At 38.1% G+C, this 23,189-nt stretch overlaps 1 protein-coding gene across 1 annotated transcript in view; it reads right to left on the reverse strand.

Annotated features, from left to right (window-relative positions):
* Positions 1-23,189, reverse strand: part of ascc3 (activating signal cointegrator 1 complex subunit 3) — a 205,551-nt gene that overhangs the window by 52,718 nt on the left and 129,644 nt on the right. The window contains exon 14 of the mRNA XM_052617566.1: positions 2,673-2,807. Coding sequence (XP_052473526.1) covers positions 2,673-2,807 — 135 coding nt within the window. The remainder of the gene's footprint in view (positions 1-2,672; positions 2,808-23,189) is intronic.

Consider the following 23,189-nt stretch of genomic DNA (forward strand, 5'->3'; position numbering starts at 1 on the left):
CTTGTTGTTTGTCATAAAAAATTGCATGGTTTTATGTTTACGCAGCGCAATATGCAAAGCAATGCAACGCAACGCATAAAAGACTACAAGTCATTATAATCAGTAATTATGTTCCCATGTACGCAACAAATGCCATGTTTATAATGGGTTTAATTGTTTTTGGTTTAATTTCACGGCATCACAGTATGGTAAGGGGCATAACATTTCCATCACACGCTTGAGGCATTTAGCAAATTCACAATGAACTGGATTAATTTGCCAATCAGAGCACATCTCACTTTTCAGAACGATGAGCTTTGTTAAAATCGTCGCATTTCAGAGAAGTGGGGCATACACTGTAAAATAAATTCAGACCTCTCCAACTCAAATTTTTCTATTGACTGATAACATCTACATTTTTCAATTGGCCTTACTGAATTTGTGTGAATTAGCGATCACATTTAAATGTTTCAATTGGCCAAAATGAATTAGTGTGAATGTAATTTTTTTAATTCAATTAGGCCAATTTAAAAAAAAATGGATTTTTAGATATACATTTTTGAGTTGGTGAGGTTTTATTTCTTACAGTTTAGAGGAGCAACAATAATGTACATTATGTGGAAAACAATGTGTTTTTTTTTTTACCTTAAACCACATAAACACAATGCCCTACATCAAATGCACAAACAATATTTTTTTGTTTTTTTTGGCAGTCATATGCTGTGGGTCATATAAAGGGGTCATATAAGTCATATGACCCCTTTAATTTCACACAGACATATACACATGCAGTTAAGAAATACCTGCTCTTTACCAGTTAGTGTTTAGAGTCACAGGGTGAAAACGTGCTTATGGAGGTTCTTATCTTAGTGAATGCATTAAGATATCTGAGCCTGATTGACAGTCTGTTCAAACGCACACATTAAGCACATTATTGAGTATGCTCACTTCTGACTTTAACAGAATTATAAACAATCCCACTATATAAAACTGACCTTACAGATGATTTGTTTTCCCCCTCCATATTCATATGTAGATTAAGAGCACATTAATATTAATGAGGGGTGCTTTTCCTCCAATGATTTTGTTGTCTCGGAGCGGCTTGGTTTGCAGTAAATGCTGCTTCACACAATCCCCATCTCTGCAAGCACTGTGAGTTTGCATCACTTATAACACACTTCACATCGCACCAAATATTTCACAGAAGCATTTGTACATTTCATTTGTATAGTATTTAATTCATTTGATTATCAAAAACAGCCATTACCGTTGTGTTCTAAAATATTTTGCATTGGAATTCTGTCATACATATACAATTACCATATAAATTATATAACATTTTTCACTTTGTGATATGAGATTTTGATCCTACCGCCCACCGCAAGCAGATGGTTAACCACAGCAGCCTGATCTATCCTGATAGATTCGTGAATAAAAGCCGCACTCGTCTTTCTTGGTTTTAAGACGTGAAGCTAAGATTTCTACACAGACACACACATGCATCTGGTCCCGTGTTTCCAGCATGCATTCTGAACGTGAGGTGATGTAGCAGTGGGTCGAGTCCTGCTGTTTATTGATCCGTCTGTCTGTCTGCACAGGTCTGAATCAGCCAAACCTATCACAGACCTCTTCAGAGGCCTGACGCTCTTCTAGCTCCATTGTGTGACTAATGAAACCTGGACACAGTTAACACCAGGCCGGTGGAACCATTAAATTCTAAAAAAATCTTCTTTATATTGATTATTAAATCTCAAAGATGATCTTTTAGACTGTTCAAGTCAACTTTATTTCTATAGTTCTATAGATGTGTCAAAGCAGCTAACTGGTGATGAACAGGAACGCCTAAGTGTTTAGAAACAGGGTTTGCTTGCATGAATGCCATGCTGGTAATTATAAGAGTGTCTTAAAGGTACAGTAGCACCAATATCATCTGAAAAGGGTCAGAGAAAGAGTAAAATCCTTTGAAATCTGAATCAAAATGATGCCTTTTTTGTTGCAAGAAACCTTGGCTGACATCACAAGCAGGCTCACTAGAAGAACCTTTAAAAACATTTTCCAAGCATTAAAGTGCGGCGCAATTCCTCTGACACAACTTAAAGCACATATGAATGTGCTCTGGTCTCATCTAGTGTGTCTAAGTGCATCTTCAAACACAGCAGCCGGACGGCACACTCGAGTGGTGTTTGAATGTCAGCCTCTGCGGGGGCTCTAATTGCACACCCACTCCAGCTAATAGGGCAGCATCCAAAAGTTTAGAGCTGCATCGCCTTCAGGTTTCATTTCAAAGCGTCCGCACCCATTCGGCCCTCACAGGTACGTCTCCTGCCTGTGTTTACCATTCTCTCAGAAAGCGCCGCTGCTAGCATAGGTGACTGACCTCAATTTCTCTCACTGTTCTCTCCTGCAGAGCCGGTGAATAACTGCTCATAAATAACACCGCTTTGTTTGGCTGCGTCCGAATCCGGCTTAAGAGAGCCTGCTCAGAGTTTCTTTGTCTTAAACAGAAGTGCGATGCAGGTTTTCTATGGTGGGTATATGTAGGGAAGCAAACACTGAAGAGGTTATTCAATTTATCTTTTGATCCAAGGCGCCGACTGTCCAGAAAAAATGTGGATATCTAAAAAAGATCCTTGCGCCAATTTATAATGGTGAAAACAATTGGAAAGCACAATGTGAATGTACTTGATACGTACCTGTTTCTCACACTGGCCGTAGTCTGGACCATGGTCGACCTGAAAGAATGACAGCTCTCCCCGGTTCTTGGCCATCTCGATCAGACTCATGCCGGTGCGGACGGTGGAGTTACGGGCATGTACAAACACCATCACCTAAAACAAACAGAGAGTACAGCAGCACTTGGTTAAGTTACGCTTGGGGTCTGGAAATTATCTGACAGTGGGCTGCCTGACCACTGCTGAACTTCATAAATGACGGTTTTTGTTTGAGTTTTTGAGTGTTTCAAAGTCTACTATTTTCTATTTTACAGATTTGGTTCATACTAAATGATTTTGGGAAAGATGATTCATTCTGATGAATTCAGATATTTCTTATAATTTCAACGGTTGCACTTTATTTTACAGTACGTGTACTAACGTACTTATATTGTACTTTCAGTGTATTTATCTAAGAAAGTTCTGGTAATACAAGGTTACTACATGGGGTAGGGTTAGGTTTAGGGGTAGGTTCAGAGTTAGTACCTAGTTATTACATAGTTATTGTAATTACTATAATAAGTATATAGTATGTACATGAGGAACAGGACTGTAAAATAAAGTGCTACCATTTCAACCAGCCAATCAATAAATCTTGAGTTTTTCTTGAGTATGTCTTTAACTCAGTATTATCATTATTACTAAATATTTAGAAATATATCAATTTTAATTAATATATAAATATAAATTAAAGTTTGATGCGGTCACCCTAATTTACATTTTATTTGTCAGTTTCATTCTAAATGAGAGTAAAACTACTATAAGAGAATAATATAATCAGTACTTTAATGGCTTCCATTTCAATTTCAATTTGGAACCAATTTCTGGTTTTGGGCAGAATTACTATTTCGTGATGTTGTTCCTTTCTGTGGATGAAAATGAATTAAACTGTGGTAAAGATTTTGGTTGAAAATGACTTTGTAATGATTTTGGTCATATCTAAAGGGCACCATTTTCAACTAAAAATGGAAAACTTATGCGTTTTGGCCATTTACTAAAATGACAAGTGTTTTGCAGGCCTAAAAACAAACTTTTTAAAATCAGGTTTCAAAGTGCAAGTGTTTGAAAATGACACCATTATCGTCTTCATATAAACTACCTAAAACGCTAATTTGTGAAAATTTGTGCTGAGCATTTTTTTTGTAGTTACTACTGGCCTGGCATACATAACACAGTGCTTTAGTTTTTTTTTTCTTTCTTTTTTTTTCTGAAGGGGATCAGTTTGTCAATGCTGTATGCAAAAAAAAAAAAAAAAGTCTGGAACTTTTAGAAACTCAACTGATAATGCTTTAATTCAAAAAACCATATCTTTTGGATAAAGAGGCACATAATAACTGTCCTACATTATTAACCCACTTGGAGATTTCTAGCTTTGCCAATCCAGTGAACTGATTATTAATACTGTTCTTTTCATTAGGGTTGGGCCGATAGAAGCTGCCATCATCCATCACCGATGGCTGATAGACATCACGATGCTGCGCCGGCATCGTGATCTCCCCCCATTTTGAATTGCCGACCGCTTTTTAGTTTCATTATCACTTTCGAGATTTGCGATTGCAGGTACTCTGTTTATACTATGGAGCGGCAGTACTTACCGCACATTTAACAAGATTATATGTTTGGTAGACTACTGAGGATTTGCAAATTATTCGCTATTGTTCTCAGTCATCCTACACTGCGTCTACACCGGACGTGACAGTTGTCATGCTGTGCAGTCCCGCATCAGCTTAAGACTGTCTTCACTGGAAGCGGCAATTGACCATTGAAAAACATTTGAAATTTGTGTCAGCACGTCATAAATACGGTCAGGGATTTGTGGTGTCACGCCGTGTCGTGCTGCATCCAGTGTATACAGCATCACTGATTATACGGAGTTCTATTGACTGAGATTTATAATTAATCTCTATTATAGATCAGTGGTTTTATAGGATTTTGTCACGTCGCTCACATCTGGTGTACACACAGTGTTAGGAATCGTGAGTGGTTTTCCCTTATAAGGATTCATGCTTCAGGCACACCCCCTAACTCCACACACACCCAAACCCCTCCCCCCAAGGTTGCCCCCACCGATGGCCATCGCGATGTTTCACTGTAGACATCGGCCAACCCTACTTTTCAGTACTGAATAAAACATACTAATAAAGAAATAATTATTATTCATTTATTTTTTCATTTTTTGAACTTCGTATGAAGGTGGGTCTTTTACATGCAAAATCTACCAAGCGCATCTGGCCTCTAAGTTCTGGATTGTTCTCTCTCAGTCTGACAAGGCAGAAGCTCCATCCACAGTGAGCAGCATCAGATGTGCAGAAGGGCAGAGCGGTGTCTATGTGCCATATTAGTCAAAGGACAAAAGGGTGTTGTAATTTTCCTATTACACTCAGACTGCCCTTGCAAAGCAGTCAATACCCCAGACAAAAGCAATCAATAACAGAAAAAACAAGACAGTTATGAGATGGAAAAAAGACCTCTCTCTCTGTCCTTTAACTGAAAGAACTGCTGGTGTGGGAGACGCTAGAGGAGGAGAAACAAATCTGACATACTGTTCTTTGATCATCATATTCTAACATATTAACTCCCTAGAGTTTACTTTTTTTCTACCGTACAGTGCAACATAAAATAAGGTATTTTGAGAATTTTTTGGTCCATAAACAGATGTCAAATTTGCTTATCAACATTCTTCAGAATATTTTGTGTTCCACAGAAGAAAGTGGTATCAGTTTAAAATGACATGAGGGTGAGTAAACAACTGCATTTTTAGTTTTGAAGGAACTATCCATTTAAATTAAAGTGTTATTATAAATCTTAATGATTTGAATTAGTAAGTTTTTACCGCATCAATAGCAAATGGAAAACATTTAAACTAAATTAAATGGAAACAAGCTTTGCCGTACTGAACAGTTTGGTGTTAACAGGTAAATTCAAGCAAGTGAGCACCACTCCAGACATGATTTCCCGTGCCACACTGAATTGCTCTGTGTAGATGTGCTGAGCACTGTTGTTCTGTTTGTTTGGGTTTTATTTTACCACGGTCAGTACCTGGAAACAGAGCCAACACTTTGGCATTCATCACAATTGTTTGGGCCTGTCGATAATTGGTAGCTAATTAATTCATGATTGCTAATTTAAGAACAGCCTTCCAAAAAACACAAACATGTCCTTGACCACCTGCCAACATGTTTCTCACCAGCGCTCACAGCAATCTGCTCTTCCTCAGAGCACAGCGAGCGAGAGTGAGTGAGTGAGCGAGAGTGAGAGAGAGAGAGGGGGGGGGGGGGGGTTATTGGGGCTGTTTGGGGCTGGAAGGATGTGGAAACACTCTTTAGGAAACAGATTTAATGAGCTCATCACTGTGACAAAGAAGAAAAGTCATAAAAGAACAATAAATGACAATGAAGGACAAAGAGAGGCATGGAGGATATATATGGCATTGTCTGACTGTACTTCAGTGTTCTTTTCCATAATCTCTCTTGGCTGCAGGGTGTTTTATTGTTGATCCCACAGAAATACCCCTCTTACTGAACTTCCATGCTGTACTTTTTAAGGCAAGACATTCTCACTCCCAAATGGTCACTACAGACATCATTTACATGGAAAAAATCCAGAAGTTGAGAAATTAATGCACCAGCAAGTTAGAAATGGCCCAGCTAATGGTTATTAAATGTGTGTGTGGGGGGTGAGTGGTGGTTTAAAGGTACTGTATGTAATGTTTTGAGTGTTATATTTAGGCACCATGCTAAGTTCACATACTTGTTTCTCTGAAAACAAAGCTAGAGTCAGTTAAAGAAGTGCATTCTGTGTCGGAATGTCTGTTTTTGTTTTGGTCTGTGTGACACTCTGGGTTGCCGGTTGGCGGAAAACATATTTCAGCCATGAAAGGCAGCAAATGAACTGGGACAGAGATTGCAGATTCTACCTTAACTATAAAGCCTTGGCATTCGTCTAAAAAACAAAGGCATATTACAAGATGGATAAACCAACAACTCATCAACTTGTGTAAGGCTTCTCACCTACCATTGTCAATTTGGCTCGTTCCTGTTGTGCACAGTGTTGGGGAAAGTTACTTTTAAAAGCAATGCATTAAATTATAGCATTACTCCCTAAAAAAAAAGAACTAATTGTGTTAGTTGCTTTTTATTAAAAGTAATGTCTTATATTTATTTTGCATACCTTTTTCTCATCTGTGCTGGGCTTGCTTGCTTGTTTTTAATACAAGAACAAAGTTATATTTTTGGCAATTGTAAAATACCTTTTATTCCCCCAGGCTGAAAGAAATGTAAATTCATGTTAAAACAAAACTATTCAGCCATTCGGGATTGCATGAAGAATAGGATGCAGGAGAAGAATGTCCTGTTTATATAAAGTCATTTTTGATTAGTGTGGTTTAATTGGATCATCGAAAGCACAACAGCAGAGACACTGGATAATAAAATTGGATTAAATACATAAAAGATATTTGTGCCATTTAACATATTTAACCCTCTGGAGTCTAAGGGTATTTTTGGGGCCTTGAGAAGTTTTGTCATGCCCTGACATTTGTGCTTTTTTCAGTTTCTTATAAATATCTAAATGGGTAAAGTCTAATATCACTGTAATCAGCACAAACTGGGCTATAATAATATGTGAAATGCATGCATGTACATGATTGTATTTTTGAGAAAAAAAATGTTATGCATGGTTAGTGAAAAACTAAAAATGTTAAATCACTTGAATAAGGGAATAAAACACATACATAAAATTGGTTGCCGGAAAAGTTGAGAACTGGAGCTTGTAGCCTAGAATTTTTCTTTCTGAATGATGTGAAAATCATCTTGTTTACTCACTCACAGAAAACAATATATTGATTTAAATTTTCTAAAACACTTTTTGTTGGTAAAAGTCATATGCGAGTAGGCGTCAACTATCATGAATATCATTGTGATTTACACCTGAGAAGACAAAGGCCTGCATAATGAGCTGCATAATGAGCCTCTCATTCAACTGTGCCACTGTGAGGGAGGACTTACAAGAAAGAGAACAAAATAAAAGTATATAATTTTATGTTTGTAGTTTATTAAGAATATATTTAATTATCCCACAACATAATTTAATATCCACTTGGGGGAGCAGTTAAACAGTTTATTAGGAACAATCAAAGCTGACTTTCAAATTTTTTGGCATCCTTTCTCTAGTCACACAATCCTTCAGAAATCCTTTTAACAATCTTATTTTCTACCAAATAAACCCCATTTATTATCATCATCATTATTATTATTATTATTAATGTTGAAAAGAGCTGATAATATTTTTCAGTTTTTTTTAGGGGGAATAAATCGAAAGAACTGCATTGTTTTTACATTTGTTAGAGTTATCTCTATTTGTCACATTTATATTATTTACATCAAGCTTTTGAATGGTATAGTATTGTATATTGTTATTGAAACTTCATAATGTTTCACTTGATTATACATTTAGTCAGGAATTATAGTTTGGAAAAAGTATTTGGAAAAAGTCTAACTAGTAAAATGTTTACACGTTATGTGAAAACTAGTACAAATAAATAAAGAGAGACTTACTCTGTTTATGATCTCTGCTGAATAAAGTGCTTCATTCTTTTTTCTGAGGAAATCCATTTCTCAAATCCTCAGCCACACCACATCTTTTTGGGGTGAATTATGTCTTAGTCCTCTCATCGCGAAGCAAACAGTAAAATAAAATAAAAACTTGAAGAATAGTCTGGCTGCTTTTTCTTCTGTGTGGGCGTATTCAAGCCGCGCGCTTCAGTTTGAATCTGAATAGCGTGTTCAGCGCGGGGGCGTGGTCACATTACATATAATGAGCGGAGATATGAAAAATAGACATCGCGTTGTTTTCATATGGATTACTTTATCTCAGAATATTTGTTTTCGGCAGCACTTGTTTAGTTTAAAAGTAGACATTCCATGCTTTCTATAGATATCTCTCTCATGTCTCTTCGTTGAGTATTCACGGAGTTACAGTTCATTTTAATGAAATGTTTGTACATGACGATCAGCGGAGACAAAGACTGTAGACAGCGCACCTTGTTTGTTATCTTTATTTTATAAGTGCACAAAGGTTTTTTGTTATTATGTCTGTATCCAAAAAAAACTAGACCCTTTACAGATTCGATTGATGTATTGCTCTTATCTGTACGATTAAAACTGAGAGTGTAATTTAAGTTCTTTTCGGGGTTATCAGGTGAAAATGACTCAAAACGCATATATGCGTTAATCGACTCGAAAGGGTTAATAATTACAGGTTTCCATCATATTATTATTAATTTTTTGAAATACTGAATCTGTTTTTGTGCAAGTGAGATAAGTAAATGCATGTTCACACTTACTCCCGATTTCTCTCTACATGGGGACAGGAGCACTGTCAGTCAATAAATGGGGGAAAACAAAGTAACTGGTGCTACTTATTTAAAAAACTCAGAAATTTTCTATTAAAAAGTAATTAAAATTAAAAAGTAGTGCATTACTTTACTAGTTACTTGAAATTTGAATTTGGACTGCAGTAACTTATAAAAAGTTATAAAGTAACACTTTAAAGATATAAACCCTTCCATCGTGTCTGGTGTTAAGTGCTTTGGTTATCACCATCTTTCTGCTGATGATGTAACACAATAACCTTGTGTTGGACACACAATAATAACAATCATAGTATGAAAGGGCACACAGAACAAGAATAACAAAATTAAATTGAAATGCTTTTGCATTCACTCACTTCACTTGCATTCATTTTGTTTCTTTTCTCAAAACTTCCACAATACTCTTAAGAGACAGGACCAAATGGATCATTACTATACTTGCTAAAGGTGAACTAACTGTTTCTGAGTGACCAAGATCAATGAACTTGCATGAAGATGACACAGAACAAGAAATGGAGATGTGAACCTAATCTGTACTTTGTTCATAATTTGTTGTCCATTTGCATGCCACTTGATTTTTGCAAATCTTGAATTTGGACAAAGATACAATCCCTCAAACTATTCATCTTGTCTGCAATATGCATGGAGATTGAATTCCATCTCTCTCTGGCATTCCTTTATATTCAGACTCTCTCAGACGGAGCAGACTAGTCCTACTCAGGTCCACAGAGACTTCTTCAGCAAATATTATTTATTAGACTTTTTTCATCATTGCAAAGCTGTGAGAAAGCAGAGTTTACAGTAACTGCTGCCCCCGTAAGCGTATTAAAGTACCATCTGCCTCATGTCTGCCAACCACTGGCCCGACAGCAGGGCTACGGGGGCATTTCATAAAGAAAATTCAATCCATCATGCTCCCACATGAAATTAATATATGTCACAGCCACTTCTGACGATTTAATATCAAGCTGAGAGAGACGCTCCCCACTGTAGACTGTTCTGGTGTTTCACCGGAAAAAGACAGCCTGCGATCTCTTCAGCTGACTTCCAGTTTCACCAAATCTCATCCCATTTCATTTATAAATGATTTAGCATTTAGTTTGAAATTCAATTTAATGGCTGGAGCGCATTAAATCATGGCTCTTTCAAAAGAACAGATTAGTTAGACAGTTACAATAGCTGCTAGAGCACTAATAGTTTTATCTCTGAAATCTGACTGAATATGAGACATTTTAGAAGCTACTGAAACATGGTTATTATATACATTAGCCTGTGACCAGTTATAAACTGAATTATTATTAATGTGGCAAGCTTCTGCACCATGACAAAAACCCTCCCATCTATTCTTCTATTATTATTTTTTTAATAAAATAAATAAATAATACCAAACAAAAACATTAATTTGGAGCTCATTCAATTTCTTGAATACACCACCAATTTTATTATTAAAAAGAAGAAAAAAAAGAATATACAAAATATATTACACCATTAACAGTAGTTATGTACTATGTATATAATACTTAGAAATTAAAGAATTTTGAAAATATATTTTTTTTTAAAGCATTTTATACGCGTTATAAATTCTGCTTTCAGAATGGTCCGTAAATGGATGCCTTGACATAGATTTTTCCTCTGAAACACAAAAATGAAAATTTAAATACAATTTTAATTTTATGTTTTGAGAATGGTCAACCCTTCTCCATTCTGCAGATTTTATTGATTCTGGTTTGTACATTGTAAATCACAGAAATTCTATAATAAGTATGTCGTCTCCCAAAATCTTGGGTCTTTTTTTGTCATGTCTGTAACGTGTATTTTCAAAATCTCAAATAGTCTATATATATATATATATATATAAACTTGTTCAATGGTGGTTTAATATATTGGTAATGAATATATTCTATGAGAATTTATATTTCAGGCTTTGACTGCAAATGTCACCTTAGTAACGCTCAAATTGCGCAATAATGAAATAAAAAATAATTAGGCCTACATGATGTCTCTGGACAGTTTCTTATTTCTGCAGTATATTTTTACATTTGTATTGCCAAAACGACTGCAGCGTTGCAGTGTACAATTAAAATGGCACTGTATTTACACATGACACCGCTCCACTGATCATGTTCTGGTTACTCCACTGCACACGTCGGATCACTTCCTCCTTCACTCTAACCTCAACATGGTCCCTGACACATCACTTACCACTCCACATGCCATCTTTCGACGCAACCTACGATCACTCTCACCCTCCCGGCTATCTGCTATGGTTTCATCCTTACTTCCTTCCCCTAAACTGTTAGCATCTCTTGATTTTTTCATTAATAAAATTAAAAACATCAATGCACGGTTTTCCACACTACAATCCGTAAACCACATCTCACCAGCAAACATACACTCATTCGCATCCTTCTCTTACCTCTGTGAGGCAGAAGTCTCCAAACTCATCTTTTCTAATCACCCTACTACTTTTTCACTTGATCCTATTCCATCGCGTCTCCTTCAAGCCATTTCTCCTGCAGTTGTACATCTACTTTTACTCACATCATTAACATATCCCTCCACACTGGTGTTTTTCCCTCAACATTTAGACAGGCTCATATAAAACCACTACTTAAAGAGCCACACAGATGGGAAATCAAAAATTACCTGTATTACAGTGTATGATGTAGCTGTCCATCAGTGTAAACAATGTGCAAAGTAATTAAACCAAAAAGTACACGATATATAAAGTTATTGGCTTCTAAAGTAAGGAGTCGACTCTGAATTGCTGAAACGAGTCGTTATAGATTTCAAATCTTTTGCCCATCTCTATGTACGTCACTAGAACACTTTGCATAATAATCTCCGCCTACCGTCTTGGGAGAAACGAAACTCTGAGCTGCCCCACCCCCCACACAGACGCTCTGGTTGGTTTGAGAGCATCATGTCGAGGAGACGGTGTGTTTTTAATTGTAAAGGCAAGTTTGTTTTATTTTCACTGCCAAAGAATGAAGATCAGAAAAACCAATGGCTAAAATTCATTTTTACCACCATACAAGAGCAGTACAACAAATCCTTGTTGTGTTCACAACATTTCACTGATGACTGCTTTTCTAATCTCGGTGAGTACAAGGCGGGATTTTCAAAGCGTTTGGCCATAAATGCGAAGTATGATTATGAAGTTATGTGTCTGTTTTCTCCCGAGCGTCTTATCAGTATGTGTGCTGTCTGCAGCCTTTCTCTGCGCTGATCGTCATGTACAAACACGTCATTAAAATGAAGTGTAACTCCGTGAATACTCAACGAAGAGACATGAGAGAGATATCTATAGAAAGCCTGACATGTCTACTTTGAAACTAAACAAGAGCTGCGGAAAACAGATATTCTGTGATGAAGTAATCCATATGAAAACAACGCAATGTCTGTTTTTCATGTCTTCCTTCACGACCACGCCCCCGCACTGAACGCGCTATTCAGATTCAAACTGAAGCGCGCGGCTTGAATACACCCACACAGAAGAAAAAGCAGCGAGACTGTTCAAGTTTTTTATTTTACTGTTTGCTTCGCGATGAGAGGATTAAGACATAATTCACCCCAAACAGATGCTAACGCATAGTTTACCATGGAGGTGTGTGCGGAACAACCAATCAAACCTGACTATGTTAGTTGACCAATCAGAACACAGTATGCTAACGAAAGGTGGGGTTTAAGGAAACTGAATCTTTTTAACAGATTTGCGCGAACCGTTTGGGGATCTCTGAGAATTGATGTAATTTCAAACTGATATTTTGACAAAATGACAATGTTTTTTAACCTTGGATGGATTTAAACCGAATGTACAGGACTTATAAACAATGATAGGAAGCTTAGAATTTTCATCTTACTGGCTCTTTAAGAACTACAGACCACGAGCTGTGTTCAACCAAGTCTCTACCTGTCTCACACAGAGCAACCTCCTTGACAGCAACCAATCTGGCTTCAGAAGTGGACATTCAACTGAGACTGCCTTGCTCTCAGTTGTTGAAGCCCTAAGACTGGCATGAGCAGAATCCAAATCTTCAAGGCTTATCTTGCTTGATCTGTCCGCTGCTTTTGACATGGTTAACCACCAGATCGTCTCGTCAACCCTACTGGTAAAGGGCATCTCAGGAACTGCATTCCAGTGGTTTGAGTCTTACTTATCAGATAGGACCTTCAAGGTATTTTGGAGAGGTGAGGTGTCCAATCCACAACATCTAACTACTGGGGTGCCTCAGGGCTCAGTTCTTGGAACACTTCTCTTCTCTGTCTACATGGCATCATTAGGTTCTGTCATTCAGAAACATGGCTTTTCATACCAATGCTATGCTCATGACACTAAACTCTACCTCTCATTCCATCCTGATGATCCGACTGTAGCTGCTCGCATCTTAGCTTGCTCCTTGAAAAACAGCTTAAAACCTTGCAGTTATGATTGATGATCAGCTAAGTTTCTCAGACCACATTGCTAAAACTGTCCAGTCCTGCAGATTTGCTTTATTTAACATCAAGAAGATCAGGCCCTTACTTTCGGAACATGCTGCAAAACTCCTTGTTTAAGGAACAGAAAACACTCCTGCATTTAAACGTGGCTCGTTTTTTTTTTTTTTTTTTTTTGAGTTTAACTTAAATTGTATGAAAGCAAGTAAAGAAGGTTCCCTTTAAAAACACTGAAGTACTTTTTACATCATGTGCACTTTGTTGATTATTATGGGACAACTTGTGTTTAAACTTAAGGACATTTTATCAATCCGTCCATTCTTTTCAGTTTCAATGATTTAGCTAAATCGTGGCCAAGTTTAATTTAGTCGTTTCTTGCATATCTTTTCCCCAAGTAGTTATCTGTCAAAATAATGGACAGGTAATGAATAACAAAGTAGGTATGTTTTATTCGGTTTAATTCATTCAAAGAAACAAACATAGCTTTATAAGTAGGCTACTAAATTTTCATCTGTGAATATTAAATATTTTTTCCGCCGACTGCAGCCGACAAAATATTTGTGAAAATATGCTTTGATGCGTTTGTTTGATAACTTGTGGTTAAAGTGCCACTCAGCGGTCAAAAGCTGCAAATGCACTTTGCGGATGAGGCAGCACTCACAGCAGTAGCAATCTGGTTGGCCACCTACTGAAAGTCATTATAATCAGTTATTATGTCCCCACTGGATGCAACAAATACCTTGTTTGTAATGGGTTTCATTGTTTTTTTCTTGTCTCACCGGGACAAACATCATCACAGTATGGTAAGGGTTGTAACATTTCCGTCACACGCTTGAGGTATTCGGGCCAATCACAATGCACTTGACAGCTGGCAAATCAGAGCACACCTCGCTTTCCAGACTGATAAGCTTTGTAAAAATCGATGCATTTCAGAAAGGCGGGGAATAGAGGAGCAACAATAATGTACATTAAGTGGAAAATAATGTGATTATTTAAACCTTATTATTATTATTATTATTATTAGTATTATTATTATTATTATTATTATTAATTTACTTATTTTTATATATTTGCTTATTTATGTATTTTGAGCTTTGCAAAGTGCGATCTTCATTAAAAATAAAATCACATTATTTGATTTTTTTTTTTTTTTATCGAATTTTTAAGTGTGGTTTTTGTGTCCAAATTCTTTTTGGGCTGCTGTATGTGGCATGTCTTTTAACTAAAAGATACTCCAAAGTGGTGGATGTAAGATTAGATCAGACCATGTATACTACACTTATGTCCACGACCAGAAGAAGCAGTTAATTGTATAACTCATCTAACCTTAAGATCAAGAAAGAATATGGACTGAATCTAAAAACCACACCAAAAATTGCAAATAAATCAAACAGAAGACGGGAGTGTGAGACACACAGAGCATTTGCAAAGTGGGAGGTTATGTGGTGGGGTTGGTTGGAGATTTATGAGATTTAGAAATAGAGTTCAGGACGATGCACAGGGCACAATATACCACAGCTACCGCAGAGCCTGTGACCTTCAACGCTAGAACACGGGAATGATGATTTTCAATTAAACCGCAAAACCTTCCCGAGAAGGCCTTGCTCACGGCCTTTCATTGTGTTTCTCCTTGAGAAGACACTTCCTGAACATACTCAAAAAGACAAATGACGATCAGGTGCACAGATCAAAGACAGCAATACATACTGCATGTGGACATGATCAGGGCTCTTCTCTCACATCCTCCACAATGAGGTCACAACTTCTCATTCCGCTGACACTCTGTCCTCTGAACATAACAAACCCAACTTGGACACATTTCTCACATGTTGTTATTTTTAGTTACTGAACCAATCAACAGATCTGGACCAACACTGCCAACATGTGTTGACTTCTTCTGTAGGATTGGGATCCGGAATAAGGTGAGGTTTGTGATTTGGACTAGGAAGAGGGGTATGCGTGTTAGGATTTATGGTTAGAGGATGGGGGTTTCAGGGAAGGGGAAACTAATTATATATGGCACACATTATATGGACTATTATATTAAATTACTTTTATGTGCTTTTTGGAGCTTGACAGTTACAAATACCATCCTCACATCCCTCATCCTGGCGTTACACGGAACATACCCTGTGTTTGGAGAAGATTAACTAATCCATTCATATTATTCTTGCAAAACACTAGCATTTTACATCCAAGGCATTGCAAAACCTATTTTTTTTATAAATAAATGTCTTAAAATAAATAAATGTCTTTCAAATAAATTATTTGAAGTAAAATCAACTTGGTTATACAATTTATTTAAACTAATTTATTTACTTTTTGTTGTTGTTGTTGTTTACACATCCATAGGCTATGATATATTTTGTGCAAAAAAAGGGGGCTAAAATCATTTTACATTGTAATATTGTAACATTGCAATCTAAAAACAAACAAAAAATGCTTTTTGTATTTAGTTAGGTCTATTCTAGTCTCTCTGCCAGCTCAGAAAAGCTGAAAAGAAAACATGCAGCCAGTTTGTTATGGGCTGTCTGAGTCTGAAACTGTGTCATCCAGCCAGCCGTTTCAATTTGTGGGTGGCTTCTATGCAGAAAGCTAGCTATAAGACCACCTCCAAGTCATATATAAATGACAGCAATTCACACATCATTTTTTGACACGCCCCACTGAAGAGAGGGGCGGGGTGAGCATTAGCTTATTATCATTTAAAGAGACATGCACCAAAACAGCTCATTGTGATTAGAGATGTTTATGACAAGGTAAAAAGGGTGTTGTTTTACGACCACTGAGGAATTTTAATCTAAGTATGTGTGATGGCCCAGCTCTAATGTGTTGGGTCTGCCACTTTCTCCCTTTGTTAGTATGGTATTTTGTGGCTGGTTTTGGTTTGTTTCTGTTCTGGTTTGCAGGAGGAGCTATGGGGGTTGTACCAAGGTGGCTAATTGATGGCCTAATTGGAGGCTGGAGGCTCGAGGACTGCATTCGCGAGCAGACTCTCAGCAGGGCTGTTGGCAGCCCTGCTTCTTTACCTTTTTGCACTACACCTTCACTATGTTGATTTACACAACATTTTTGATTTGTCTTACATATACTGACTTTATGAATATTTTAGTTAATAAATATACTTTTGTTTAAAATATACTTTGGTGTGGTCTCCCCTTTATGTCATGTTCACTGTGAGCCAAGTGGCTACGACATATGGGGGCTCGTCCGACGGTTTTGAACCGATTTTGAATTTTGGAAGGTAGGCTACTATTAATTCTCACTATTTACTATAGAAGAGTGTAATGCGAGTAAAGTAGTGCTACACAATTGGCCGATTGACGTGCGTGTGTGACGTAATCGTGCTGGGCCGAATGTTTAGAGGGGATCCACACTGTTTGTATTGTGTAGTAAACATATATGTCGTGTTGCAGTGTAGAGCTTAGTTCCAACCATTTGGTTTGGTGAAGTGTTTCAGCTTGCGTAGCAGGACAGCGAATTTTTGGAGCGATCATTTAACCCCGTTTTAGAGCGTTTTTCTGCGCTGGGGATTAGGTTGGAGCGTCACTGGTGTCTGGACCGAGGACATCGCCGTGGAGAAACGACTGAATTGGCTTATGGTCGGGACAGTACGTCTCCAGCGGTATGGGTGAGTAAAGAGCTCGGTTCTTGGACACAGTGTGAAAATAGGTTAGAATAGTGGGGGTAAATGTTTAGATACGGGGAAGCTCCGTAGTTTGTTTGTCCTGTTTTGCGGGCTGTAGTTATTCACGTAAATTAAGTTGTTTGGTTGGATAATCTGGAAGACTGATCTTTAGATTGAGTTGAGGGCTTTAGTGTGTTAGAGATTGATTTGATACATTGTTGAAAGGTGGATTAAGTGCTAAATTATGAGCGCGTTGCATGATTTTTTTAGCGCTCCGTCAGAGAGTTTGTTGTTAGCCTTAACAAAAGAGCAATTGTTTAATGTAGCAGATCATTACATGATTGGATTAACGTTGTCTAAATCTGCTAAAAAAGAGCAAATAGTTGATTTTATTCGTGAACATTTAAAAGACAAACAAGTGTTGCCTAGAAATACACCGATAGACACAAGTAGTACAGGGCTATCGTTTCCAGTTATACCTGTGGCAGCAAGCATGTCGTCTTCTGATAGTGGATTGACGTTTGAGCAACATAAAGAACTGTTACGAATGCAACTGGAACATAAGACACAAGAGAGTGAAAAGGATCATTTATTGGAGTTGCAGAAACTTAAACTTCAAGAGCAGGATAAGGAAATCGAGTGTTTCAGACTCAAACTGGTAGCCGATGGTAAATTTTCCACCAGTGGCAGTGGTGAAAAATCCGGTTTGGCTGGTATGATCAAATTTCTTCCCAAATTCAATGAACGTGATCCTGACGTATTTTTCTCACTATTTGAAAATGTCGCCTCTGATTGAGAGTGGGATGATGAGGATAAAATCTTGCTTTTGCAAACTGTATTAGTTGGGAAAGCGCAGGAAGCATTTGTTGCGTTGCCCACTACAGAGAGAAAGAACTATCAGTGTGTTAAAGATGCAGTTTTAAAATGTTACGAATTGATTCCAGAAGCGTATAGACAACGTTTCCGTAATTGGAGAAAGAGTGATCGACAAACCCATGCTGAGATAGCTAGAGAGCTCAGTAGTTTTTTCCATCGTTGGCGTACGGCTGAGGGCATTAGCAATTTTGATGATTTGTGCGACTTGGTGATTTTAGAGCAATTTAAAAACATTTTGCCAGAACGAATTGCCACTTATGTAAGTGAACATCAGGTGAGGACGGCCGCTCAGGCTGCTGTCCTAGCGGATAATTTCGTGTTAATGCACAAAAATCCTATGAGGGAGCATCCGCCAAGACATGAGTATAGTCGTAGAGAACATCGCCCTGGTCGTCCTAACACGGGTCCTTTTAATGCGGGTCCTTTTTGGAGGCCCGATTCAACTCGTAACAGAGTCAGGGACATGGATGCTGACAATAAATGTCACTATTGTTTAGAAACGGGTCACTGGAAAAAAGAATGTCCAATGTTGAGCGCTCGTAATAAGAGTAAAGCAGGCAGTAGCAAACCTGTAGGCTGCGCTTCTAGTGTTTTTGCTACGAAATTACAACACTGTGTTGGACTACAGGGGGCTCTGTTAACCGCGCCCGATAGTCAACAGACGAATGTACAAGTTGGGAAGATAGACGGTGATAAAACAGCAGTGTCTGAGGTTGTGGATTATACTCCGTTTATCACAGAAGGTTATAATAATAATAATAATACATTTTATTTATAAAGCACTTTACATTTTAAAGAAAATCTCAAAGTGCTACAATAAAAGCAGAAAAAAAAAAACACAATCTAAAAATTAAGTTAAAAAAACAACTGCCAACTAAAACTAACAAAATTAAACATGAAAAAAGTTTTAAACATTGAAAAACTTTTTAAAAAGATACGTTTTTAAGTCCTTTTTAAAACCATTTGTCGTTTGTGGAGCCCTCAAGTGTTCAGGAAGAGCATTCCAGAGCCGAGGGGCCGCGGCACAGAAGGCTCTGTCCCCAATTGTACGGGACTTAGTCTTAGGGGGACGGAGCCGGTGGGTATTTGTGGAGCGGAGGGAACGTACTGAAGTCTGTGGAGTAAGGAGTTCTTGAAGGTAACTGGGGGCATTGCCATGGATGCACTGATGTGTGAGAAGGGAGACTTTATACTCAATCCGGGCAGAAATGGGAAGCCAATGCAAAGATCGAAGAATTGGTGTGATGTGTTCATATTTACGCACTCTCATCAGGATCCGAGCAGCACTGTTTTGTATGTGCTGGAGTTTCTGGATGCTCTTGCTAGGAATCCCGATGAGAAGAGCGTTACAATAATCCAATCTTGAGGAGACAAAGGCGTGAATGAGTTTCTCAGCATCATGTAGGGTAAGTGTGGGGCGGAGTCTGGCTATATTCCTGAGGTGGAGAAAAGATGTTTTACAAAGATGTTTAATGTGCGCCTCAAAGGTTAAATGAAGATCAAACTTGACACCAAGATTGGTGACTAATGATGATAGGGGAATATCCTGGCCAGAGAATGTAATGCAGGTTATGGAAGATGATCTGATCTGATGAGGGGAACCAATGAGGATAGCTTCTGTCTTTGAACTATTCAGCTGGAGAAAGTTATGAGTCATCCATGCCCTTATTTCCTCCAAACAGGCAGTGACTGTTGATAAAATTGTTGATGAAGTTGATGAATGAGTGTCAGTTTTGATGTATAATTGTGTATCATCAGCGTAACAATGGAACGAAATTCCCAAACGACTGATGACTTTACCGAGGGGTAACATGTAAAGAATGAACAAAATAGGTCCAAGAACTGAGCCCTGTGGAACCCCGCAATCAACAGCGTGTAAACGGGACCTAGAGCTTCCCATGGCCACAAATTCAGATCTATCTGTGAGATATGACTCAAACCAGCGCAGGACGGTGTTATTGAGACCAATAGAGTGGTGCAGCCGTTTAAGAAGTATACCGTGGTCAACGGTGTCAAAAGCTGCAGAGAGGTCCAAGAGGACAAGGAGTGATGGTGAATGGTGACGCATCAGCTGTCATTAGCAGGTCATTTGTCACTCTCACTAAGGCTGTTTCTGTGCTGTGGGCGGAACGAAAGCCAGACTGAAACTTTTCAAAAAGGCTGTTGTACTTGAGGTGATCGTGAAGGTGCCTGGCAACTACTTTCTCCAAAACCTTTGAAAGGAATGGAAGTTGGATATCGGCCTATAATTAGCAAGAGTTTGAGGGTCCAGGGTAGGTTTCTTGAGTAGTGGTCTGATTATAGCCGTTTTTAGAACAAATGGTACATGACCAGACTGAATTGATTGGTTTATTATCATAGTGATAAAAGGACTGATAACAGAAATATTTGCCTTCACCAGAGCTGTAGGGAAGGGATCAAGGGCACAGGTAGAGGATCTCATCCCCTTGATGATGTCCTCAACCTCTGGTTGAGTAACTTCTGGGAAACAGCAAAGTAACCTCGAACCGGACTGCTGATCGGCAGTTGGAAAAGATGAGGGAGATGAAACAGAAAAAGAGGAACGAATTTTAGCAATTTTGGTTCTAAAAAAGGTCATAAAATCATTACATTTTTCTTCTGTAGCTCCTGTAAGAGGAGCACTTTGGGGTTTAAGGAGATGATTTATGGTGGCAAACAATTGTTTGGAATTGCCAGGACTATTTTGAATAATATTTGAATAATACTGTGACCGTGCTTCTTTGATTGACTTCAGATAGGCTTTTTGATGTTCCCGATAGGCCAGCTTATGAACAGTTAGTTCAGAAGAGTTGTACCGCCGTTCAAGGGCACGTCCAGCTGCCTTCATTTTTCGCAGGTCACTTGTGAACCAGGGAGCTGAACGGGAAAACGTAATTGTCCTAACTTTGACGGGTGCATGGAAATCCAAAATGCGGCTCAATGTCTGATTATAAAATTCCACAGATTCAGTGACTGATGAAATATTTGAAGAAAGGAGATGTTGAAGGCTTAAGGTCACGTTTTCTGTGTTAATCTTTTTCAAATTTCTAAAACGTATTTCACGTTTAGGCTTCATGTAGGAAGACGGAAAGGACAGCTCCATGGAGATGACCTTATGGTCAGATACACCCAGATCATATACAAATGGTGCGCTTAAAAGGGCTGACTCAGTAATGACCAAATCGAGAATATTCCCCTTGATGTGAGTGGGGACATCAACATATTGTCTGAGATTTAAGCAGTCCAGTAATTGCAAAAATTCTATAGCAATATGACAAGTAGGATTGTTAACATGAATGTTAAAATCTCCGAGTATTATTATATTGGAGGAGGTTGCACAGATAGTTGAAAGAAAATTGTACAACTCTGAAATGAAGTTTAAGGTTGATTTGGGTGGCCGGTAAATTAATAGTACTGTCATAGGGAATGGAGGCTTACAATTAAATTCCAGACATTCAAAAAAGGACAGCTCGGGGATATCCAAAAGGGACAAATCCAAGTGACTGCGGTAAATGACAGCCAAGCCACCACCACGGCCGGAGCTACGAGCTTTTTGAAGATAACAGTAGCTAGGAGGGCAAGTCTCATTTAAAACAGAAAAAACATCTGGTTTCTGCCAGGTTTCTGTGAGGCACATTATATCCAAACTTTTGTCACGAATGTGATCATGTATAAAGCCGGATTTGTTAGTGAGCGATTGCGCATTAAACAGTTCAATTTTAAAATTGGATGAAGTAGTAAATCTCTGTATTGGCCGAAGTAGGCTGTGATCCACTCCACGTTTTCTATCCATCTCCATGTGTGGCGCTGTTGCAGTGTCTCCTGTGTTACTAACCCACAGAGTGTCAGCGCTCTGATGACGTGGAAGAGATGCGACAGGGCGAACAGCTGAGCAGACAGAGGGGATAGCGTCACCAGACCAGATGTAAACAAGTTTTCGCCGAACGCTTCTGTGGATGTAACGAGGCCGATTAAGAAGACCAAGTTCTTTAATGACTGATATACATGATGGAGTGTTATAGTTGTTATATTCCATCAGTTGAGTGGCCGAGTAGTTCATTATGCCAGCCGCACGGACTCCACGTCTGGAAAAGTGGATCCTGGTAGGCGCCACAAAACTGTAAGCGCTAGAAATGCATGCAGAACTAGGAAAAGCCGTGGCTAGTTTGATACAAAGTTTGCCTCAGGCACTTGCTTCCAACCGCTACCAGTCAAGTAGAGTCATCTAAATCGATATGATCCATACAACAATCCCAGTTTGAATTCTGACGAATCGTACTAGTTAGTTACAGTCATTTAAATCATTAAAATAAAATCATTAAAATCAAATTAAAACTCAAAACTCGAGTGGAGAAGCGGCAAACAGACAGTGCCAGCGTCCTCTCCCTCCCGAACCGGTTTCGTTTCAATGGTTGACGATGCTCAAAAAGTCCCAGTTAGAATATTACGGGATACGGGAGCATCAGAGTCTTTTATTAGTGAGTCTGTTCTACCGTTCTCTTCAGTTTCAAACACTAGAAATGTAGTTTTAATTCGTGGAATTGATCTGTGTAGCAACAATCACTTTCTGGGGAATAATTAAATCAAATTAAGTGAATATTCATGAGTCTATGAATATAACGTGCTTATTGCTTACAAATATTAAATTACCCAAAGAGGGAATATTTACTCATTTAAAGGTAACCTTTACTAGAATTAATTTAAGTTACTCTAGACAATCTGTTCGTCCAGCGAACTGGAAGCTAGACTTCCTTATCAAAATTCAATAAAAATACCCTTCTTACAAACTCCAAGAAATATTAATCTTCTGATCAGGAAAAAACAATATTTTCTGTGTCTGTACTACTAAGATTACTGAAAATTAATTCATATAAAACAAAGCTCGTAGCGTAGATCACACGATTCAGGGACTTCGATCTCAATGAGCAATAAAACAATTCAATTCAAACAAATTATAGGATTTAATAAAAACAGACTAAAGAGTACATAACTACAATTCACACGGAGTAAATATGAGTATATAGCAAAACGAAAATACAATTTAAACAAGGTAAATGAACAAGAATAATAATGAGATAAATGAGAGATAGAGATAAAGAGAGAGAGAGAGAGAGAGAGAGAGAGGGAGAGAAAGTGAAAGTGAAAAGCAATCTCAGCGTGGCAATTTCAAACAGTTAACTTTGCAAGA

This window comes from Carassius gibelio, chromosome A16, assembly GCF_023724105.1.
Source record: "Carassius gibelio isolate Cgi1373 ecotype wild population from Czech Republic chromosome A16, carGib1.2-hapl.c, whole genome shotgun sequence".
Classification (NCBI taxonomy): Eukaryota; Metazoa; Chordata; class Actinopteri; order Cypriniformes; family Cyprinidae; genus Carassius; species Carassius gibelio.